The 19742-nt window shown below is 36.2% G+C and overlaps 1 protein-coding gene across 1 annotated transcript; it reads right to left on the reverse strand.

The window, feature by feature from the left end:
• LOC109234016 (regulator of telomere elongation helicase 1) lies at window positions 743-15204 on the reverse strand. Its single transcript, XM_019399834.1, has 23 exons — window positions 15006-15204; window positions 13953-14209; window positions 13597-13745; window positions 13325-13406; window positions 13105-13252; window positions 12828-12984; window positions 12320-12496; window positions 11670-11797; window positions 11489-11534; window positions 11208-11349; window positions 10961-11115; window positions 10761-10852; window positions 10562-10669; window positions 10414-10482; window positions 6599-6685; window positions 6130-6189; window positions 5906-6021; window positions 5424-5481; window positions 5230-5335; window positions 3678-3742; window positions 2994-3587; window positions 1659-1804; window positions 743-1574 (listed from the first exon to the last, which is right to left on the reverse strand). Exons 1-23 carry the CDS (start codon window positions 15105-15107, stop codon window positions 1493-1495), a joined length of 3126 nt encoding a protein of 1041 aa, XP_019255379.1. The 5' UTR covers window positions 15108-15204; the 3' UTR covers window positions 743-1492.

Genomic DNA, 19742 nt, shown 5'->3' on the forward strand with positions numbered 1-19742 from the left:
CTTAAAGAATAAGTCAAGTAACTTGCCACACCATATTAAAATACATGAATCCTCCCAAACGGGGTGGATCGAATCGGAATTTCCTTAGGTAGCCGTCGACCTACAGTTATCCTTAAACTTCCGTGCTTGGTGGAGAAGAAGCGAACAACGTTCTGTCAATCGAGGAAGGTTTTTGGTGAGAAGACCTAGAGTCTAGAGATATCATGAGAATTATTTCATGTACTAACGGTGTAAACACGCGGATCACTTAGAAGGTAATTACAAGTAACTCTACTTAGAGTTTAAAATAAATAATATGTAAGTATACTATATTATAACAAGTTAAATTACACTAACACTACAAAAATATATTACATATTGTGTATATATAAATCCAAAATATAATGATACTTTTGACTTTTGTCGTAAGGTAAATCCTTTGCTAATTCGCGAGCTTTCCAGGTCTCGCGAACATCTAGAATTCCCTTTGTCTATGCTATGCTCTACTTTTATTTTAATTGATTCTATTTTTGTATGTTGGGGCGCTAGAACCTGGAAGTAACTCTTTTCTTATTTTTATGGAGTATAACTTATCGAAAACAAGCCAACCGCTCTCGGATATTCATTTGCTTGAACTGCAATAAATCTCAAATCGTATAATATCTAAACATTAAGATAATCCCATAAAATTTCAAATGAATGTCAAGACAAACGAATCAGCAAAAACCACACGGGATACTAAACCATGCAATACACAATTAAGACCATAAAATGGAAACCATTAACATGACGATTCACAGCGATCAAAAGGAACATGAGACTTCAAGCGGACATTCACCCTTTGATTCATGAGCAACTTGTCTATGCACTTTCCAAAAATATAGTCCAGTCCCGCGAATATGAAGAGCAAAAGGGGGATATGAGCGTTTGAATGGTTGAAATTCCCCGTCCGTCGAAAAAAGGGACGGGTCAAATAAATAAATAACTTGCAGCCACTTACTAGGCCACTTGGCCTCTACACAAATTACACGCCTCTTGAGGATTAAGTGGCCTCCAAACCAGGTGCCTATGGAGGGTACACCAGTTCGTAATTTTTTCATTCAGAAAATTATATTACATGGAAAGGAGGACAATGAGAATCCAACCCACACAAATTGTGTGGAACACTCTCATCAATACCACTAAACTATAAGCCTTGTTGCTCAGTTCGTGATGTTAACTCCCAACAACTAAAGGGCAATCCACATTAAGATTCTGTACACTGCTTGAACCACATTGTCAAAGGTCCAGCGGACCATGACAAAGCTCCCCTGAGAAAAATGGCAGGGGAGATGGTGTTTTTCCTTGTAGTATGGTATCACAAAACCCTTCACAAGCATAGCTTCTCTTTTTTCCTTTGCCTAATCGGCAGCATGAACATACTGTTCACTGACTGACTTTGTGGCTGTGTGCATGCCTAGTCGCAGCAAGTAAGGATTTTTCTCAAGGATGACTTAGACTTAAGTAGGATGACTCATAGGCCAGCTACTTCATGATTTCTTTTTAAATACTGATCATACAGAGAATGGTACTTCGGAGGAACATAATCCTTGAATCTGCAATATAACCAACAACTAGATTGAAATGAAGATGCTTGCTCAATTAACGGATCAGAGAATAGTTAACTGTACAGATCATACCTGTGAAGGAGGGGTATTCTATCAGGGAGAGAAAATAATCTGGCAATGGATTGAAGAACTTGGCCTATCTTCATTGCTTTAGACTTAAGCGACTTCATATACCCCACAAATTCATGGTATTCTGTATCAGTAAGCTTTTCTCGGACCTGCAGAGGAAATCACGATGGAAATTCTCAACTAATAACCCCAAATTTTGGGTTATAGATTTAGATGTCTTTGCCGGTTGCAAAAGATAAATTTAAGCAGACAGTGACAATCTAAGTTGCTCCGACACGACAGTTTAGGTGCCGCACCCGTGTCGACACGACACTAGTATGGGTGTGGGTATGGGATCCATACCGGATCTGGTTGGGTAATTTGACCAAGACGGACGGAAATATTCGAGATGAGATACAATTTGATTCCCTAAATTAAAACCAAACTAGGGTAAATTTGAAAAAGATAGTATTCCTTACCTAGGAAATCAATCCTTGACGTATCTACAACTTGAGAATAAAAAAGAAATCCACACTTTACAAGCTATACGTAAGTATTCCACAAAATTTCTCATAATTTAGAAATATTTTTATATTTTTGAATTATCTTTAGCCGGATCCCTGCGCACCCGTATCCGTACTAGGATCCGTATCCCCGAATCTTACAATTTACATAGTGTCGGACACCCGCACCCGTGTCCGAGCAACTTAGGTGACAATATCAAGCTAATGCAATGCCATATAAAGTGGAAATGTATTATATTACTTCTGCTCCAAAATTTTGTCAACTTGGTTCTTTAGCAAGTCACACTTGTGGACTCATCAGTAGTAAATGATTACTTAATGTAACAGAATTTCAGGTTATCTGTGAAACCAGAAACTGAAAAAAAAAAGTTTAACTGGTCAAGATGTAGAGATAAAACAATAGTTAAGCACCATGATTTTATACGTTTTCCTATATCAATCAGCAAATCGTTTTCAGAAGAGAATCAACAGAACAGTAAAGGCGACACCATAGATTAAATAACCTCAGGATTTATGTAATATACAGATGCAATTTTTAGTTGCTCACCATCAGTGACACTAAATTGAGATAGACCAAAATACACAGAAATGGCACAACTGCGGCTAAAGCAAGTAAGACAAACTATGTCCTAGCGTGCTAGTAAAAGATACATAAGAGGTTGATAAAGCAAGAATAAAGTTCCAGCACCTACAACAACAACAAACCCAGTATAATCCCATAGGTGGAGTTTGGGGAGGGTAGTGTGTACGCAGACCTTACCGCTACCTGGAGAGGTAGAGAGGCTGTTTCTAATACCCTCGGCTCAAGAAAAGGTGGAAAGGAAGAAGAACCTACCTGAACAAGAAAAGCTGATCCTTTCTTCTCCTCATTATTGCAAGGCACAGAGCTATCAATGCCATCTTCACTTTGCAGGTCAACTAAACCTGCAGTCTTTCGTGATGTCATCTCATTTTCAAGCAGGTCTGCTCTATCTAATTTAGTGTTTTGTGTACTTCGTTCCTCAGAGTACTGTGACTTCTTATTCTTCAATATATAGCTAGAACCACTTTCTGACAGCAGGTGATGGGCAACTGAGGAACGGTCCGGACTATCATGAGACTTCCGAGAATGATCTCTTTGACAATCAGGTCCTGTTAATGTTAGCCGAGGCCTCTTCAGAGAACAAGGTGCAATAACATCTTCTGGTCGTTCATCAGACAATTCATGTTTAGTCAAGTCAATTATTTTCTGCTTGCTAATTAGCATTTCTTTTCGTCCAGGGACCAACAAATTACTTGCATGTTTTACGGCCAGATTCTTAACTAGCTTATCAGACCTAAGAGATGACTTATTAGCAGGAAGTATGTCTTCCAGACTGCCAAGGATGTTGCCTTGCTTAACTGAGGAAGATAATTGATTAGTAGAACAAGGAAAATCCACCGATGAGTCCTAAGAACACAATCAAGTGAAGAAAGGAATCAGAAAATGTGCATCACTGTTGCATTGACTTCAAAAGAAGCAGACACTGTATTAGCTTACCAGAGAGGTAAAAAGCTTTTCAAAGTGAAGTTGAGGTTGAGAGCTTCTTATTCTCTTTACTATTTCTGCAAGAGAGAATAGATAATATATATTGAAGAATAACCAGAATCAATAGGTAACAACAATAGCAATCATATTTGATAACAATTACAAATTTAATTACCTCAGGGAGGGCAGTTTTATTTGACTCAACTAATGAAAGAAGGACGCAGAGATACACATAATTTAACTAAATCACTGAGTATAGCATTTTAATAACATGAAAAAGAAAAGAACAGGTTGCTCTTCCTTTTCCTGTTTTCATTTCTTTAAAGCTATAACCTATAGACTACAAAGTTGGTATAAGCACCGAGTTATGTATCATCTATGAGCTTGAACAGATATAAACGAAGTTCCAGTTGAGGGTTGAGGTGCGTTCAGTCAACTTAAACAGAGTGAATAACCAAAGAAAGGTGACTTACGCGATCATTGTTAATTTGCAGTCTTTTAGAAGTTACACCAAAAGTTAGGCATTAAATTTAAACAAAACTCGTTTACGAAGCTTGTCCAAAAGATTCTATCAATGACTTAGCACATCAAAGATATTGTGTATCCAAAACAAACATACATCATCCAATATACTCAATTATACATGAAATGAGAAATCAACCGTCAATTAAGAAGGCAACACATATTTGACAGTAATATCAGAAATTTTTATAAACTCTACTAGGGAGCTGGCATTAGGTCACAACCAAACTAAACCAAATTTTGGTATTAGGTTTGTTCCAAAAAAAAAAAAAAATGAGTGCAAATGCGAGTAGTGAGCTAACTACCAATTATAAACACAAGCTAAAGAGCATATCATCAAATTAATGATAAGAGATAAAATAGATTAAATTCGCAGTGTACACTTTGTCCCAAGAAACTATTATGTGAATAGGCTCATTCATCAGTTCTTTCAGAATGAAGTTTTACTAGAGACTATCAGGTCATGGAACTTTGGCTCTTCTGGAACACAACTCAGGTGGTGTATGCATAGCACACATAGTAGAACGATAAAATAGGGATCAATTACAGGCTTACTCGTGCACAAAGTGCTCCCCGCAGTTGCCGCTTGGGGGAGAGAATGCTAGAGAAGAGATTATTAAGCGCGTGCACACATCCCCATTGATTAGCTTAATTTTTCAGTTGAACCAAACAAAATGTCAGGGTTTTTTCTTCAATGCACCAAAAACCGACAAACCAGACTGAACTGCTAATTTGAGTTCAGATTCTTTTTGGGTTTCAACCAAATGCTATAACCCAATACTATGAATAAACACGCCAAAATATCTGAACCATAATTAAACAGAAAAATCAAACCAGTTGTGAGAGCAACCTTTGATCTAAAGAGATCTATCTGAATAAATCCTAAAGTATTGTTAACCTAGTACTGTTCGCACAGAATACAACCATGTATCATCAAGTGAGCTAGAATGCTCAGGGAAAATGGTATCAGTAACTACAAGCAAGAGAGTGCAACAATAAGCCAAACAGGGTAACGTGGTTTTCTTTAACTAGTGATACTTACCCTTGTCATCTGGTTGCATCAATTCTTGTTTTGTAGGGCCACGAATTCTTCCATCACGAAAAAAGCGAGTCAATGAAAAAACTACTTCCCCAAATTTGGAATGACACTGGACAGTCAAAAGAGAAGCAGACACTCTTTAGAAAAAATAAAATAAAAACAAAAATAGAGCAAAATAGCAATTCAAACAAATCAACCTTGATATGGGGTTGTATCCAACGTGATATTTGTGACTGCCGGTTGGAGTATGTGAATCTGCTCAAGATAAAGGAGAAGTTAAAGATATATGCTTCAAGAATTGATAGGTCGCTCTATGCAACAAGCAGAATGATGACCAAATGACGCACAGTAACAACTCTAATTCTGCAAATATGATGTAGTTGACTCACCTATCACTAACTTCCTATTTGTTGAACTGATATAGCAGACTCATGGCAATGCTTTTAATTCCAACAGTATGAAAGTGTACGTGGGTGTATATACATATATTCGATACCAGAATGTGCTTAAGCAATCACAACCAAGTCCTTCAAATATCCTATCCTGAATCACAGCTTTGACTAAGTTGTAAGCATGTGATATTTCATTACAGCTTATAGCAGCATTCTGGTCAAATGTTTAAGGGCAAAGGGGCCAATATATGACAGCAATTTGGTGAAAAATTCTAACTCATAATGACCTTTCATCACAAAAAATTATTGCTCCAAAATCATGTCTATGACGAATGACACGGCCCACAGCCTGATTTACAGCCCTTGATGCTTGTTGAGTATACCAGTCTTCTCCTGTTAGGACCTGTCACATCACTTTTTAGTTTGAACACGCTCAGCCCTTGGGGAAAGGTGGGTTACAACAGGAAACATGCCCATAATTAACGAAACAACTTTTCAATTTCACCTGTACCTTAGATCCAGTTGATTGCAAGTTCATCTGTTGATCCAGGAATTCACGTTTCAAACGAACCTGATTCGGACATAAGATGCACAATGTTTCATTTAATATTTGTATGAACAGACAACAACATGGAGGTGACAACAGACTAAGTTCAACACATTTTTTTATCAGACAAGTGCAACACTTTTTTCTCCTAAGGAAATTAGAGCCTCAGATCAAAGTTTTCAGATGAACCGAAGATCAAATTACTCCATCCCCTGGGTTGCTTTCATATATTAAGACCAACAAAATGACCACAAACCAAATAATATCAGGAAGGAAGCTAAATTAAAAACATTAGTTGTTGAAGATGATATGTTAGGATGCAAAGTGACTGAAGATGTAAGTTTTTTATTAAAAAAATAACTAGAAGGTACTTGAATCAGGGAACAATTCCGACGAGAAAATTGACACAACGGCAGTAAGTATGTTCACAGACCTTAGGATCAGTCCTTGTGGCAAAGGGGATGCCGGTGATCAAAACAGCTCTACCAGCATGGTCAGCAAAATCCAGTCCCTCACTCACCTATTGTACCAAACAACCATTAATGAGGAAACATGATCAAAGGGTGCCATTTATAACATCATCATCAATTATCTAGGATAACCTGAATGTATACTATAATATAAGAGCTTGGGAACATATAGATATTAATGTTTTACATTTCAACCTTTAAAAAAATTTGGTTGTTCCTCTAATACATTTGACACATCTTTTATGAGATAACCAAGCTGTCTGCTTCATTGTATGTAATAGCAACAACAACAACAACGATCAAGTGAAATCCCACTAGTGGGGTTTGGGGAGGGTAGTGTATACGAAGACCTTACCCCTACCCCGAGGGAGTAGAGAGGTTGTTTCCGATAGACCCTCGGCTCAAGAAGACGAAAAGACGACGAAAAGAGGTAATATATCAGTACCATCAAACCATAGAAAAAAAATAACAGCATCACAAGAACCAGAAAATAGATGAAAAGCAAAACAATAACCAGTAGATAAAGCCTTGTACTAAGAGAAACGAAAGAGTGGTGTGAACTCAACATTAACCACTAGCAGTCTAAGACTAAATACTAACAGACTAGCCTCACTCAGGACTGCTGTAGAATTGTGCACAACTACCCCTAACCTACAACATTAATGCTCGACCTCCACAGTTTCCTGTCTAGGGCCATGTCCTCGGTAATCTGAAGCCGCGCCATGTCCTGCCTGATCACCTCTCCCCAATACTTTTTAGGCCGCCCTCTACCTCTCCTCGTACCCACCAAAGCCAGCCGCTCACAGCTCCTTACCGAGGCATCTGGGTTTCTCCTCTGAATGTGCCCAAACCATCCGAGTCTTGATTCCCGCAGCTTGTCATCCATGGGGGCCACACCTACCTTCTCCTGAATATATTCATTTCTAATCTTATCCATCTTAGTGTGCTCGCACATCTACCTCAACATCCTCATTTCTGCTACTTTCATCTTTTGGGTATGTAAGTTCTTAACTGGCCAACACTCAGCCCCATACAACATGGCCGGTCTGACCACCGCTCTATAGAACTTACCTTTGAGTATCGGTGGCACTTTCTTGTCACACAGGACTCCAGACGCTAACCTCCGCTCAGTGTTTTGAAAAGCGTTAAGCGCAAAAAAGCGACGAGGCCTCGCTTCACAGAAGCGAGAAGCGCGAAGCGCACGCTTTTTTGCTGTGAAGCGCAATTTAACACATAGATAAAAAATAAAATAGGCATAGATAAATGGCTAAGAACTCATTAAAAATAACATATTAAGCAAATGTTTCAATTCTTGAATCAAGAAGCAAATAATAGATACTAAAAAAAATTAGGGCAGAAAACAGTGAACTTCACTGATAAATTGCAGAAAACAGAGCATAAAGCGGCATAAAACAAAGCACTTTTGATAACAGAAGAAGAAGAAGTCGTTTAGGGCAAAAAATGAGCGCTTAAAAAGTGAAAAAAATTGAAAGAATAACAGAAGAAGAAGAACAATAACAGAAGAAGAAGAAGAAGAACAGAAGAAGAAGAAGAACAGAAGAAGAAGAAGAAGAAGAACAGAAGAACAGAAGAAGAAGTTGAAGAAACTTACCGAGATCTGGAGAAGAAGTGTTGGAGCAGCAGTGATCGTCGATGGAGTTCGCTGGAGAAGAAGTCCTTGCGTATGTTTTGTTAACAGATGGGTTATTTGCCAAAAAATTTTAAAAAAACCCTAGCTGATGCCTTCTGCTCGCTTAAGCGAGCTTTTTCTCGCTTTTTCTACTGGCTCGCTTCTCGCTTAAGCAAGAAAAGCGCACGCTTTTTGAGTGTGAGTCGCCTTTTTAGCAGAAAAGCGCTAACCCTGTGCCTCGCCTCGCTTCATCGCTTAAAGCGAGCGCTTTTAATAACACTGCCTCCGCTTCATCCATCCCACCCCTATACGGTGTATGACATCCTCGTCGATCTCCCCGTCCCCATGTATAACCGACCCAAGGTACTTGAAACTACCCCTATTGGGGATGACCTGTGATTCAAGCCTCAAGTCCAATCCCGATTCCGACGGCTCGGCGTTGAACTTGCACTCTAGGTATTCCGTCTTAGTCCTGCTCAACTTGAAACCCTTGGACTCGAGGGTCTATCTCTAAACCTCCAGCCTGTCGTTGACTCTGCCTCGCGACTCATCAACCAGAATTATGTCGTCAGCAAATAACATACACCATGGCACCTCCCCTTGGATATGGTGTGTCAGTGCATCCATCACCATGGCAAATAGGACAGGGCTGAGTGTCGACCCTTGGTGCAACCCTATAACAACCGAAAAATGTTCCGAGTCACCCCTCATTATCCTAACCCGAGTCTCAGCTCCATCGTACATGTCCTTAATTACCCTAATGTAAGCAATCGGCACACCTTTTGCCTCCAGGCATCTCCATAGAACCTCTCTAGGAACCTTGTCATACGCTTTCTCAAGATCAATAAACACCGTGTGCAGGTCCTTCTTCCTATCTTGTACCGTTCCACCAACCTCCTAATAAGTTGGATAGCTTCCGTGGTAGAACGCCCCGGCATGAACCCGAACTTGTTTTCTAAAATAGGCATCGTCCTCCTCACCCTCACTTCTACCACCCTCTCCCAAGCTTTCATGGTATGACTCGGTAATTTGATACCCCTATAGTTGTTACAGCTCTAGATATCACCTTTGTTCTTGAACAGCGGAACCACCGTGCTCCACCTCCACTTCATAGTATGTAATAGCAAATAACTTAAATTTATAAGTTCAATGAGTAATGTCCTTTTCTTCACTAGGAAATCTCCACAACTAAGTTAGATATTTTCTCAATGTATAAATGTGGTAAGTTTGTTAAAACAGTGTGCATAAGGGAATAAGAAATGTGGTCATCTAAGCTTTCCCACTTCCAAAAATTTTTGGAAGAAAAAAAATGTAGGCTTTCCCTAGTAAGCAGAAATAATACAACTTACCTTACAGATAAATGCCTCTAAGAAAAGCAGCAGTCATCCAGTGAAGTGCTATGGTTGTCACATTAGCATACTATGGCAAATTCGCTTACTTTCACTGACACATAAGTTAGCTTGCCCAATCCCAATTGTGCTAAGAGGTTTGAAACTCGATGGAGTATGGGCCCACACCCTCTACCCTGTCCCACTTAAATACTAGGCTTAAGTCAATGGCAGCATTCAAAGTCGTAATGTGCGGCCTAATCCACAGTTCATGTGTTGCATCCTCACCACTGAACCAAAGCCCTGGGGCCATATTCACTTAAAATATTTGTGGTAAAAAATGTAATATTCAATTTAAACAAGCCATGAAACACCTCCATGAGCAAGTTCCTAAGTATCCTTTAGTTCTCTGTATCTACATCACATACTAATTAACCCAGCATAAAGTTTGTCATAAAGCCATCAGACCCAGATTGAACATCAAACTTAAGCAACAATATACAGGTACAAGCTCAAACAGCTTTGATAGAAACTTGTGGTACGAAGTTACAGTCCTTTCCTGAACCCCTCCAAGAATCATAATAGCATATTGCCACAACAATCATCTTTAGGATCCAAGAAGCAGCATAGGATGGCTGGATAGAATATTGATTCAACACTGGCAAAATTATCCATCATGTCAAAGGGCTACTAGTTAAACTATGTTGAGGACTTCCAGAAGCATCTCTTACCCACAAATAAAATGAGCTTGCATTTAAAAGCTCAAAACTACGAATTCTGCTATCAAAAACTATGAAAAAAATTTAAAGCAGAAACCTACTTTTCCCCGACAGACTGCAAAAAACACAGCCCCAGATGCTGATTTGTCCTTCAACTTGGTCATATAGTCCTGTCCAAGCCCAAAATTTCTAAGTCAGACATAGACACAGAATGGATAAAAGGTAAGTTACAAAAATTATATGGCATACTTCAATTGCTGTTGGAAAAAGAGAAGATTGTCTTGGTTCAACGACAGGCAGCTTGTGTTTGCATATCCTTTCCCATATTGTGCTCGAATCCATTGAGTTTGAATGCCCCTGACAATTTTCATAGTGCAACATTAGGCTCAGAGAAATCAATGCCAAGCAGATGTCTGTTTTCATATGTTCAAAACTTCAAGATCCTTACCGAAGTTTTCCAGCAGCCAATGCATTGCTCCAACAGGTAATATGAAGGAAAAAATACAAGAAGTCCATCTGGTACAACACGAGCGAAATTGACTGAAGCATAAAATTAGAAAAGAATAACGTCCATCAGAAACATTATCTGGAAATATCATCAGTATTTCACAGTTATGCATACACCACGCAGCATCACATTCTTCATACCAATGGCATTCCCAAGCTCTTGCTTGTATTCAATAGAATCACGAGTCCTATATGATGAGTTGAATGTATAACCAGAAGGGCCCACGGGTACAACACCAGCCCATATCTGATTGTCTGATATAACATGAGGGTTCTCTAAACGAACTGGAAAATCTCTACAAGCAGCAGAAAGGAAAAGAGATTGGAAATCAGAATTCATGCCAGAACAAAATGTAAGTAAAAACATTTTTGGATAAATTGGACTCACAACTTCAATTCCTCAGCAAATGAATCCATCGGAGATAATGTGCCAGAAGTCAAAATGATAGATCCAACATCTAATTTGGAGAACTGCTCCATTGCAATACCTGGATTGAAACACCACCAGCTCAGTGTTCTAGATGCCTTTCCTGCAGCACAAAATCAATAAAGAATATGGATGGGAAGATGGTTAATGGTTAAGAAAACAAAAAACTATGGAGTAGGAGTACACAAGTATCCCAAGAACTGATGTTATTTTTGCACTAAGCCAAAGGTAAATTTGACTACCTTTAAGGGAATCTATGCCACCTCCTTGAACTTCCTGAACATGAACCTGATAAGACATGAAAAGGCTTCAATCAGACAACCTACTGAGAATCAGGATTTAGTATAATCGCGTAAGTCCCCAACAAATCATTCTTCAACCTGCCAACCAAAGAAAAAAGGGACACATAATCTCTTAACTTACACGATAGTATTGGGCATGAGGGTTTCCATCATTCCTGAAAATCATTTGTAGAATGTCACCCATGCTTTCCAATCTGCAGACCGTGCTTTTTGACTTGTTTGTTTTTCCATCTTCGGTAGTGTTCACATCTGATTAGAGGAGCAAGAATACAGTGATTTCAAATGGAGAAGCATCATACAAGCCACAAAAACTATAAAACACTATATCACTCCTGGCTACAAAAGCTAGAAACAAACCCAAATTTTTTCTGCCCCGTTTCATTTCATGGAACACATCTTTTTTAATTAAAAAAAGGTAAATGACTGAATTCCATCACACAAAAAGGGGTTAAACCTTGGTAAACAGAAATGTACATTAGCTTCTGACACAATTCAAATTTGGCACATCATAAACGTTAAGCGCATGTTCTCAAAAAAATAAAATTAAGATAACAATACATGTTTTCCCTATGAAACCAACTTCATGACCAAATTTTAACTCTAGTTTAACAATTTTCGATCACTAAACCTATAATGGATGAATCGAAATCTAAATTATTAGTCTTCGTGCCAAGTTAAACCGTTATGCAAACAAACCTTTCACTCCAAACTCCAAAGTAGATCTGAGACATGGTAAACTACATTCATAGGGTCAAGGCAGTAAGAACTCACCTTCTTCAAGAAGTACAGTTGCTTCCTCAATTATGTCAATGAGCATGTTGGCAGTTTTCTGTGTGATATTTAGATCAGCAAGAAACTCATAAATGTATGGCCCAGGCTTCGTGAAACCCAACTCTTTTGAATCAATGGACACTTCAGCAATTTTTTTCTCAAGCTTCAAAAGAAGTGCTGCATGAGATGCACTGTTAAAGAGTAAGTGACACCCATATACTATTACTACCTCAGATACAGAGGAGTTAAATAAGTGAATTTAGTATAAAATGACCGAGAGGAACAAACACAACAAAATTGAAGTAACGAGCAACTTGATTGAACTCTAATGAGAAATGTCTCCTAAATTGCAATAATCACTTACAGGCATGTCTTGAACAATTAAAGGCAATGCACTATAAGGCATAAGCTCAATACCCATGAATAGAACTTTATCAAAAAAAATACCCACGAATAAAAACATGTCTAATGCATCTATCATAATTTTATTCAAAAATTAGCGATTTACCTCTGAGAATAGCGAAGTTATCTGGATTACATGATTTGTCACTTGAGTTCTCCCTCCTTGCTATCGAAAGGTCTATACAGTTTTTAGCTTCAGAAATGCAAGCTGTCAGAAGGCCAGAAGAAAGGTCAAAAGAGGCTGCATCAGCACACAAGCTTTCCTGGTCAAAATGGAAAACCATCAAATAAATTAGAATTGAATCTTGAATTACAATAGAAGCATGACACAAGAGTGAGCATTCTAAGGAAATACTGGCATGACAACTGAAGGTGCAATTTACCAAGTTATGAGCTTCATCAAATATAAGTATACTGTTTGCCCACTGAATGTTCAAAGATTTTCTGTATCCGCGATCAATAAGATAATTGTAAGGCGCAAATAATATGTCCACAGTCTTGTGAAGTTCTCGTGATACATAATAAGGGCACCTATAAAGAAAAAAAAGTGAGTCCACATCATATTATCAGCATTCAATGGCAAGACTTACAAGAAAAACCTACGGGCCACTGCTTCTTCCTATGTTGACCAAATCCTCTATGTCAATAGGCTCCTCTCCTAGACTAGGATTAGTCTTCATGAACTCTGTACATAATAAAAGCATTAACAGTCATAATTCAACAAGCACAGTAAATAACAAAAAAAAAGTTACTTATAAGTTTAGATACACAATCACCTTTTATATTATTTTATTAGATCCAAAGGTTTTATACTATCATTTGTCCAGCTCAATTATGAAGAATTTGAGTGCAAGTTACTAAATGTGCTAATGTACCTGCAACGCGAGAAAAATGGCCACAATAACGTTTTTTGCGCTTTTTGCAAAGTGCATGGCAGGCATTTGTCTGTGTTTTTCCACGCAGCAGACTCACTTCTTCATGAATGCACAGTTGTTCCCGAGATCCTAAGACTACCATTTTTGGCCTATACATCACATTATATTGACAGAATCAGATACCTTATAGCATATGCAGATCTAAAGTATTGCAAATAAGTAACCCTTTTAAGAACATGCTAACCACTGAACTAGGACATTTTGAAAGATTCAGTATTATGTTAACATAGTTGGTCAACAGTAAAACATAGTGCTAAAGCCACCTGTTCAATAATGCACTCACAATCTAACTCTACCTGTAATTGGTCCTCTTTAACTCTTTCACCACTTGTCGAATTTGGCTGTGTGTGCGTGATGCATATACAATATTCGGTAATGTTGAGGATTCAGATTGAGAAGACTCCTCTGACTGCTGGCTATTGGCAATACGGTCTCTTATTCCATTCTTCCGGACCGAGAAACCCCCCAAACTCTTTCTCCAAGCCAATGTGGCACAAAGAAGACACAGGGTCTTTCCTGTCCCGGTTGGGCTCTCAAGCAATGCATTACATCTCTGCCACATCACAAGCATTCATTCAGTAAAACAACAAGTGACTACAGGGGGGAAATGGGAATACAGACATGGAACACACTTCATGTTTACTAAGGTAATTTCAATTCTAGATTTTGTCTCTAGCACCTGGGATGTTGCTTCTACTCTTCAAGAAAAATTTAGTTGCACAGCTGCTTACTGTGAACATACCAAATTGATGTTACCACAGAGTGGCGAAGCCATAGTTAAGGAAGGGGGTTCAATTGAATCCTCTTCGTTAGAAAATAGTACTGCACAAATAGCGCAATAACAAATTTTTTGTATATATATAAACTTCTGAATGCCCTTGACATGAGGAAAGTTTTCGTTGTGGTGGCAAAGATAGCTCAAAAATTGTTTTAGGTCGCAGATGCTAATATTTTGAATCCCCTTGTAAAAATTCCTGGCTCCGCCACTGGGCCGACTATGTGCGGTCAAGAAGCTACAAGAATGAGGGTGATATTCCTTATTCACATCAACAGAAGCCCCATTGAGACAATGATCAAAGTATCTAACGTCAAATGGTGACTAGTAGGAACATTATCTCACAAAATACCGGGTCAAGAATCAAAATTCAGCAACAAAAGAAAAACTTCTTTCACATTCCATCCAAATAAAGTCTAGGTGATTAGTTGATTGTTAACTTCAACAACTAATTTCCAAGATATCAGCTGAATATGGTATATATTAAGGATGAATCAAAAGTTCAACTTAACATTAAGGGAATAACGATACCCAAAATTTATAAAAACAATGAATGATTAAGGGAGACATATACATTTTGAAGGGACTGAATGACTTTTTCCATGTAAGTGATCTGGCAATCGTAAGCCTCGTAAGGGAAATCGACATCGATACCCCTAATCTTGTATGTCGGCATTTTCTCGAACGAGTTGAATGCGAGGATTCGCTTCGACTGAAGAGTCTTTCGCTTCTCATAAACCCTAGGACTGTATCACGTTGCAATTCCTGCGACATTTTCCCGCCATATTCTTGCATCTTTTGGAACAATACGGTGCCGTTCTGATTTGTTGAAACGTTAGGATGTTTCCTTGACTTTTTATTGTCAGCTTACTTACGTGGCAATGGACACGCTAATATAATGGCCAAAATTTTGCGTGAAATGTCGAAAAAGAATGACAATATAATAGTTTCCAATGTTTGGATAGGTTTAAACTTTTAAATAAATATAATTGTAATCAAGTTTTTAATCGTTTTAAATTTTATCTAAAAACTAAGCAGTTTTTTAATCTTCTTCAAATATTTAATAAACACTTAGGTAATTGTGTCAAGCACAGTTCATTGAGTCTAATCTTGTCCAATCCCGACACACATAAACCATTAGATGGCATGTCCGATCAAAATTTTGATTGTTTATTAGTGAGATCGAAAAAATGAACATACAGATGCTTGTCCCTTCCAGTGTCGTGGTTTTCTAAATTTAATAGATAATAAGTTATTTTTATATGTATCTTCTAATGTGAATCTCCAAATTACACCTAACTCAAATCGCACCCTACTATGGATTTATGGACTATAGAATATTAGTTTCTCAAATACTTGTAAACATGTGATTTGGCATAATTAACTCAATATAAAGAGAATAGGTGATAACAAAAAATATAACTGCGAAATTAACTTCATATATACATATATATAGCCCTTAAGCCAAAAGTTAAACTACTTATTTACCCTTTTCAAAAATCTAATTATAACAAGAACCCTAATTAAAAGTTGAATTATCAAAATAACCTTCTCAAAAACTTAATAAATCTACTTATTAAAACAAAATCCTAAAAGCCAACACTTCTAAAAAAAAAGGAACGGTTCATCAACATCTTTTGCACCCTTAACGTTTCTCTCGGCCAAAAAATAAACACACTTCCAAACATTTTTCATCAAGAGTCAGGTAATTATTTTTTACGGCTATGTTGTTCTCTTTCTGCTTATGCAAGGTTTAGTCCTTTTTTATGTATTCATTAGTCTCTATTCATATTTATTATTTATACTGATAATATAGATATATAGAACTACTATCATAGCGAATCCATTGAACTAGTTCTTCTCTAAAAGTTTTTGTTGATAACTCTTATGTTAGTGGTTTAATTTTCATATACGTGTTGCCGATACTAAGTTTTTCCTGGTGTTATGTGTGAGTGCTAGAGTGTACATCATATATATTGGTTATCAGTTGATTAAATATTTTTAGTTTTCCTTCTCTTTTATGTCTTTTTACAAACAAGTTTGAGAATTTTATTTTAGTTGAATGTTAATGCTACATTGTTCCACTTTGCTTTGACTATTTGTCCTTATCAGGTGATCGTAAACCTTCGTATATAATTTTCTTTGTTCACTATCTTCTCTCGGATCTAGCAGTGGTCATGTTAGAATAGAAAATTGTTCTCTTTGATTCTTAATAATTGGCAAAAAGAGAATCATTTATGCGACAAAGTTTGTTTTGCTTAAGGTGCAAAATAGTTTTGCCTTTGGTGTGGTATTTGCGGGAGAGGAATAGTTGTAGAGAGAGTACTATCTTGGCATAAAATATTGTGCAATCTTACAAGAAAGATTGTTGGATAAGGCCACAAATTGCATTTAGTGTTATGCATTAAATATTGATCACTATTAACAATAATTAGAGAAGTAAAGAGTCTTTGTAACTTCATCCATAAGTATCTTCAATAACAATTAGATTGTATTTATCTTAGCTAATAATCATAACAGACAAAATGAAAGCAATCAAAACCTTGGTAAGAGCCACGTCGAAGATGGAATTCACTTATTCGGTGCAAGATATGTCGATCACGAAAATAGTTAGGGAAGGCGGCTATATATGGGGCATTGATTTATGAAATTTTAGTCGTATATTTAATTTGCTATATGTGAAGGATTATTGGGTGTCTATTTTGTGTATTTGCAATCTATGCGTCTATATACCAACGAGGTACTAATAACAATCGGATGCTTTATTTTCTCTTGTAGATATTTTGAGAATTTTTTCAGCTGAATGTTTTCTCTATTGCTACTATCATCATGTAGATGTTGTTGACAGATAGTATATCGGCAAATGAAGTATATTAACTTTAGCGAAGAAGGGCATGATTAAGGGGAAAATAAAATTGTACATATACGATTCAAAAATAAACCAAACAAGAACTCATCAATAGACAGTAAATATTAAAGTTTTATTATAATTAAGTAGAATATTTATTATTTAATGTAAGTACATGAGCAATAGATCATTTCAAGTGAGATGTTTGGCATTAATTTAAAGCCAGTTATCTCCTTGTCAACATCTTATACGTGAGCATGTTTTACTCTGTAATGAAGTTAATTTTTTGTTTGGGTTAATCGTCTGTTTACAGAATTTGGTGTGTTTGTTTACACGCAATTTCAAAGTTTAATGTATTTTTAGAACAAACTTTCTTTTGAATATTGTCCTTCTTTTCCTGACATAATTTATCCAATGTTAATTTGCTTTGTATTCTTCTAACATGTTTATTGAATTATGCGATCACACTATTAGTAATACTTGATTTTTTTTACTTATTAAAATTATTTCAATGAATTAACTAAAAAGCATGTTTGGACAAGCTTTAAAAATTTATTTATTAAGCTACAAAGGTTTTAGATGAAAATTCTGGACTTTTGTGCTTTTGTTTTGAACATTCGACTGGTGCAAACATAGTCAGTCCTTAAGGTAAATGAAACGGATGTTTTTTTTGCTCATGCATCTGCTAAATTGGTAATAAAAATGGTTGTTGATTGTGTCATTCATTCACACTTGTAAGCAACACTTAATCCAAAGGTAGAATCTAAAATTGTTGGTATTATATTGATCACTTCACCTATTGTAGGAGTTCAACCGCCTCATCTAATTTTTATCATAAGTAATGTATTGTAAATTTAAGTTCCTATATTTGTTATCTTTTGTTTAGGATTCTTGCTTCTTAGTTTACATGTACTTGCTCCATTTGTCTAATTAGAATAAAAAGTTTCTTTTTATTTAAAGTAGTTTTTTTTCAAACCATTACCACTTTGGTCATGACAGAATTATCAAAATAGATGAAAAGTATATACACCAAAAATATTATTTATAAATATTAGACGAGCTACGCTTCATTACACACTTGTACCACATCAAATTAAAATAAGTAAAAAAAAAATAATCACATTTATCTAATTAAACTTTGATTATTCATCTTCGTAGATTTACATAATATTCTATTTTTTGACCTCAATAAATATGTTACTACACGACGATCCATATTAATCGTTTCAAAAAATAGGCTTCAAGGAAATATTCGAATGCTAGAGGGGCTATCAAGACTTCGCAATTACCTTCTACTATAAATCAATTTTTTTTATTGTTAATGTATTGTATAATGAGCGGACCTATATAATTTGCTTGTCATTTATAATTATTTACTTAAAGTTTTATTTGAATAATATTAATATTACGACAAAATAGCGTACTCCACTATTCGGCATGCACGTGCAACGCACTTGTCGAGAAACTAGTATGTATGTATATATATATATATATATATATATATATATATATATATATATATATATATATATATATATATATATATATGTATGTATGTATGCACACAATTACAAAATCCTATACAAGTCACCTAGACAAAATAGTACGATGACAAATATAAGAAACTAATTACTTTGTAGTTTTTCTTTGTAATAAGATGATTATGTTGTCATTTTTTTTACTCTTCAATAACTAAAAATAAATTTCAATACTTGGCGTTCTCCACGAGTTGTACAATCAACTTAAAAGAAAAATTATTTTTTACCAATTCGCCACCTTAAATAGCATACAGTCATCGTTCAATCATTCAAATTATGAGATTTATGTTGAATGACGAACTTAATAGATCAGTCGAAGATAACCGTATACCTAACGAGCATAGAGAGTTAATTAAATTTGGCATAATTGGCTGGCGAAAATATTTGGTTATTATGAAATGATTAATAGAAGGAACTAAACATGCTTAAAGGGCTTGAGCTCCGCACTCGTATTTTCAATCTTGATGAACAGAGGGAGGTGATATATCGAAGTGTTTTGGCTCACGTTTAGTCCTAACAATGGTTGGTGATATATCAAAATGTCTCAGCGTATTGTATAAGAAATAGATAACAATAATGACTCTCATATATTAATGTATAGTATAACCAGAAAGGTTTATACATATCTATATTTATATCGTATAGTTAGGAATCATCAAGTATAAAATATTTTCCATTTGAGTTTAATTTGTAACGTTAGATTTACTTTTATAAAATAGTATGTATAGATATATTTATGATATTATATTTAGGGGTATTATCACTTTTAGCCCGTATCAGAAATTATTTACATTTGATAGCCGAAAAAGTGTATAAAACTAGTATAATTTTTGTATGTGTGTGTGTGTATAGCAGTTATACAATGTCATTATAGCAATTATACAGTGTCATTTTTTCTTATATTTGTTCATTGAAAAAACACTTA

Source organism: Nicotiana attenuata, chromosome 11 (genome assembly GCF_001879085.1).
Source record: "Nicotiana attenuata strain UT chromosome 11, NIATTr2, whole genome shotgun sequence".
Lineage (NCBI taxonomy): Eukaryota > Viridiplantae > Streptophyta > Magnoliopsida > Solanales > Solanaceae > Nicotiana > Nicotiana attenuata.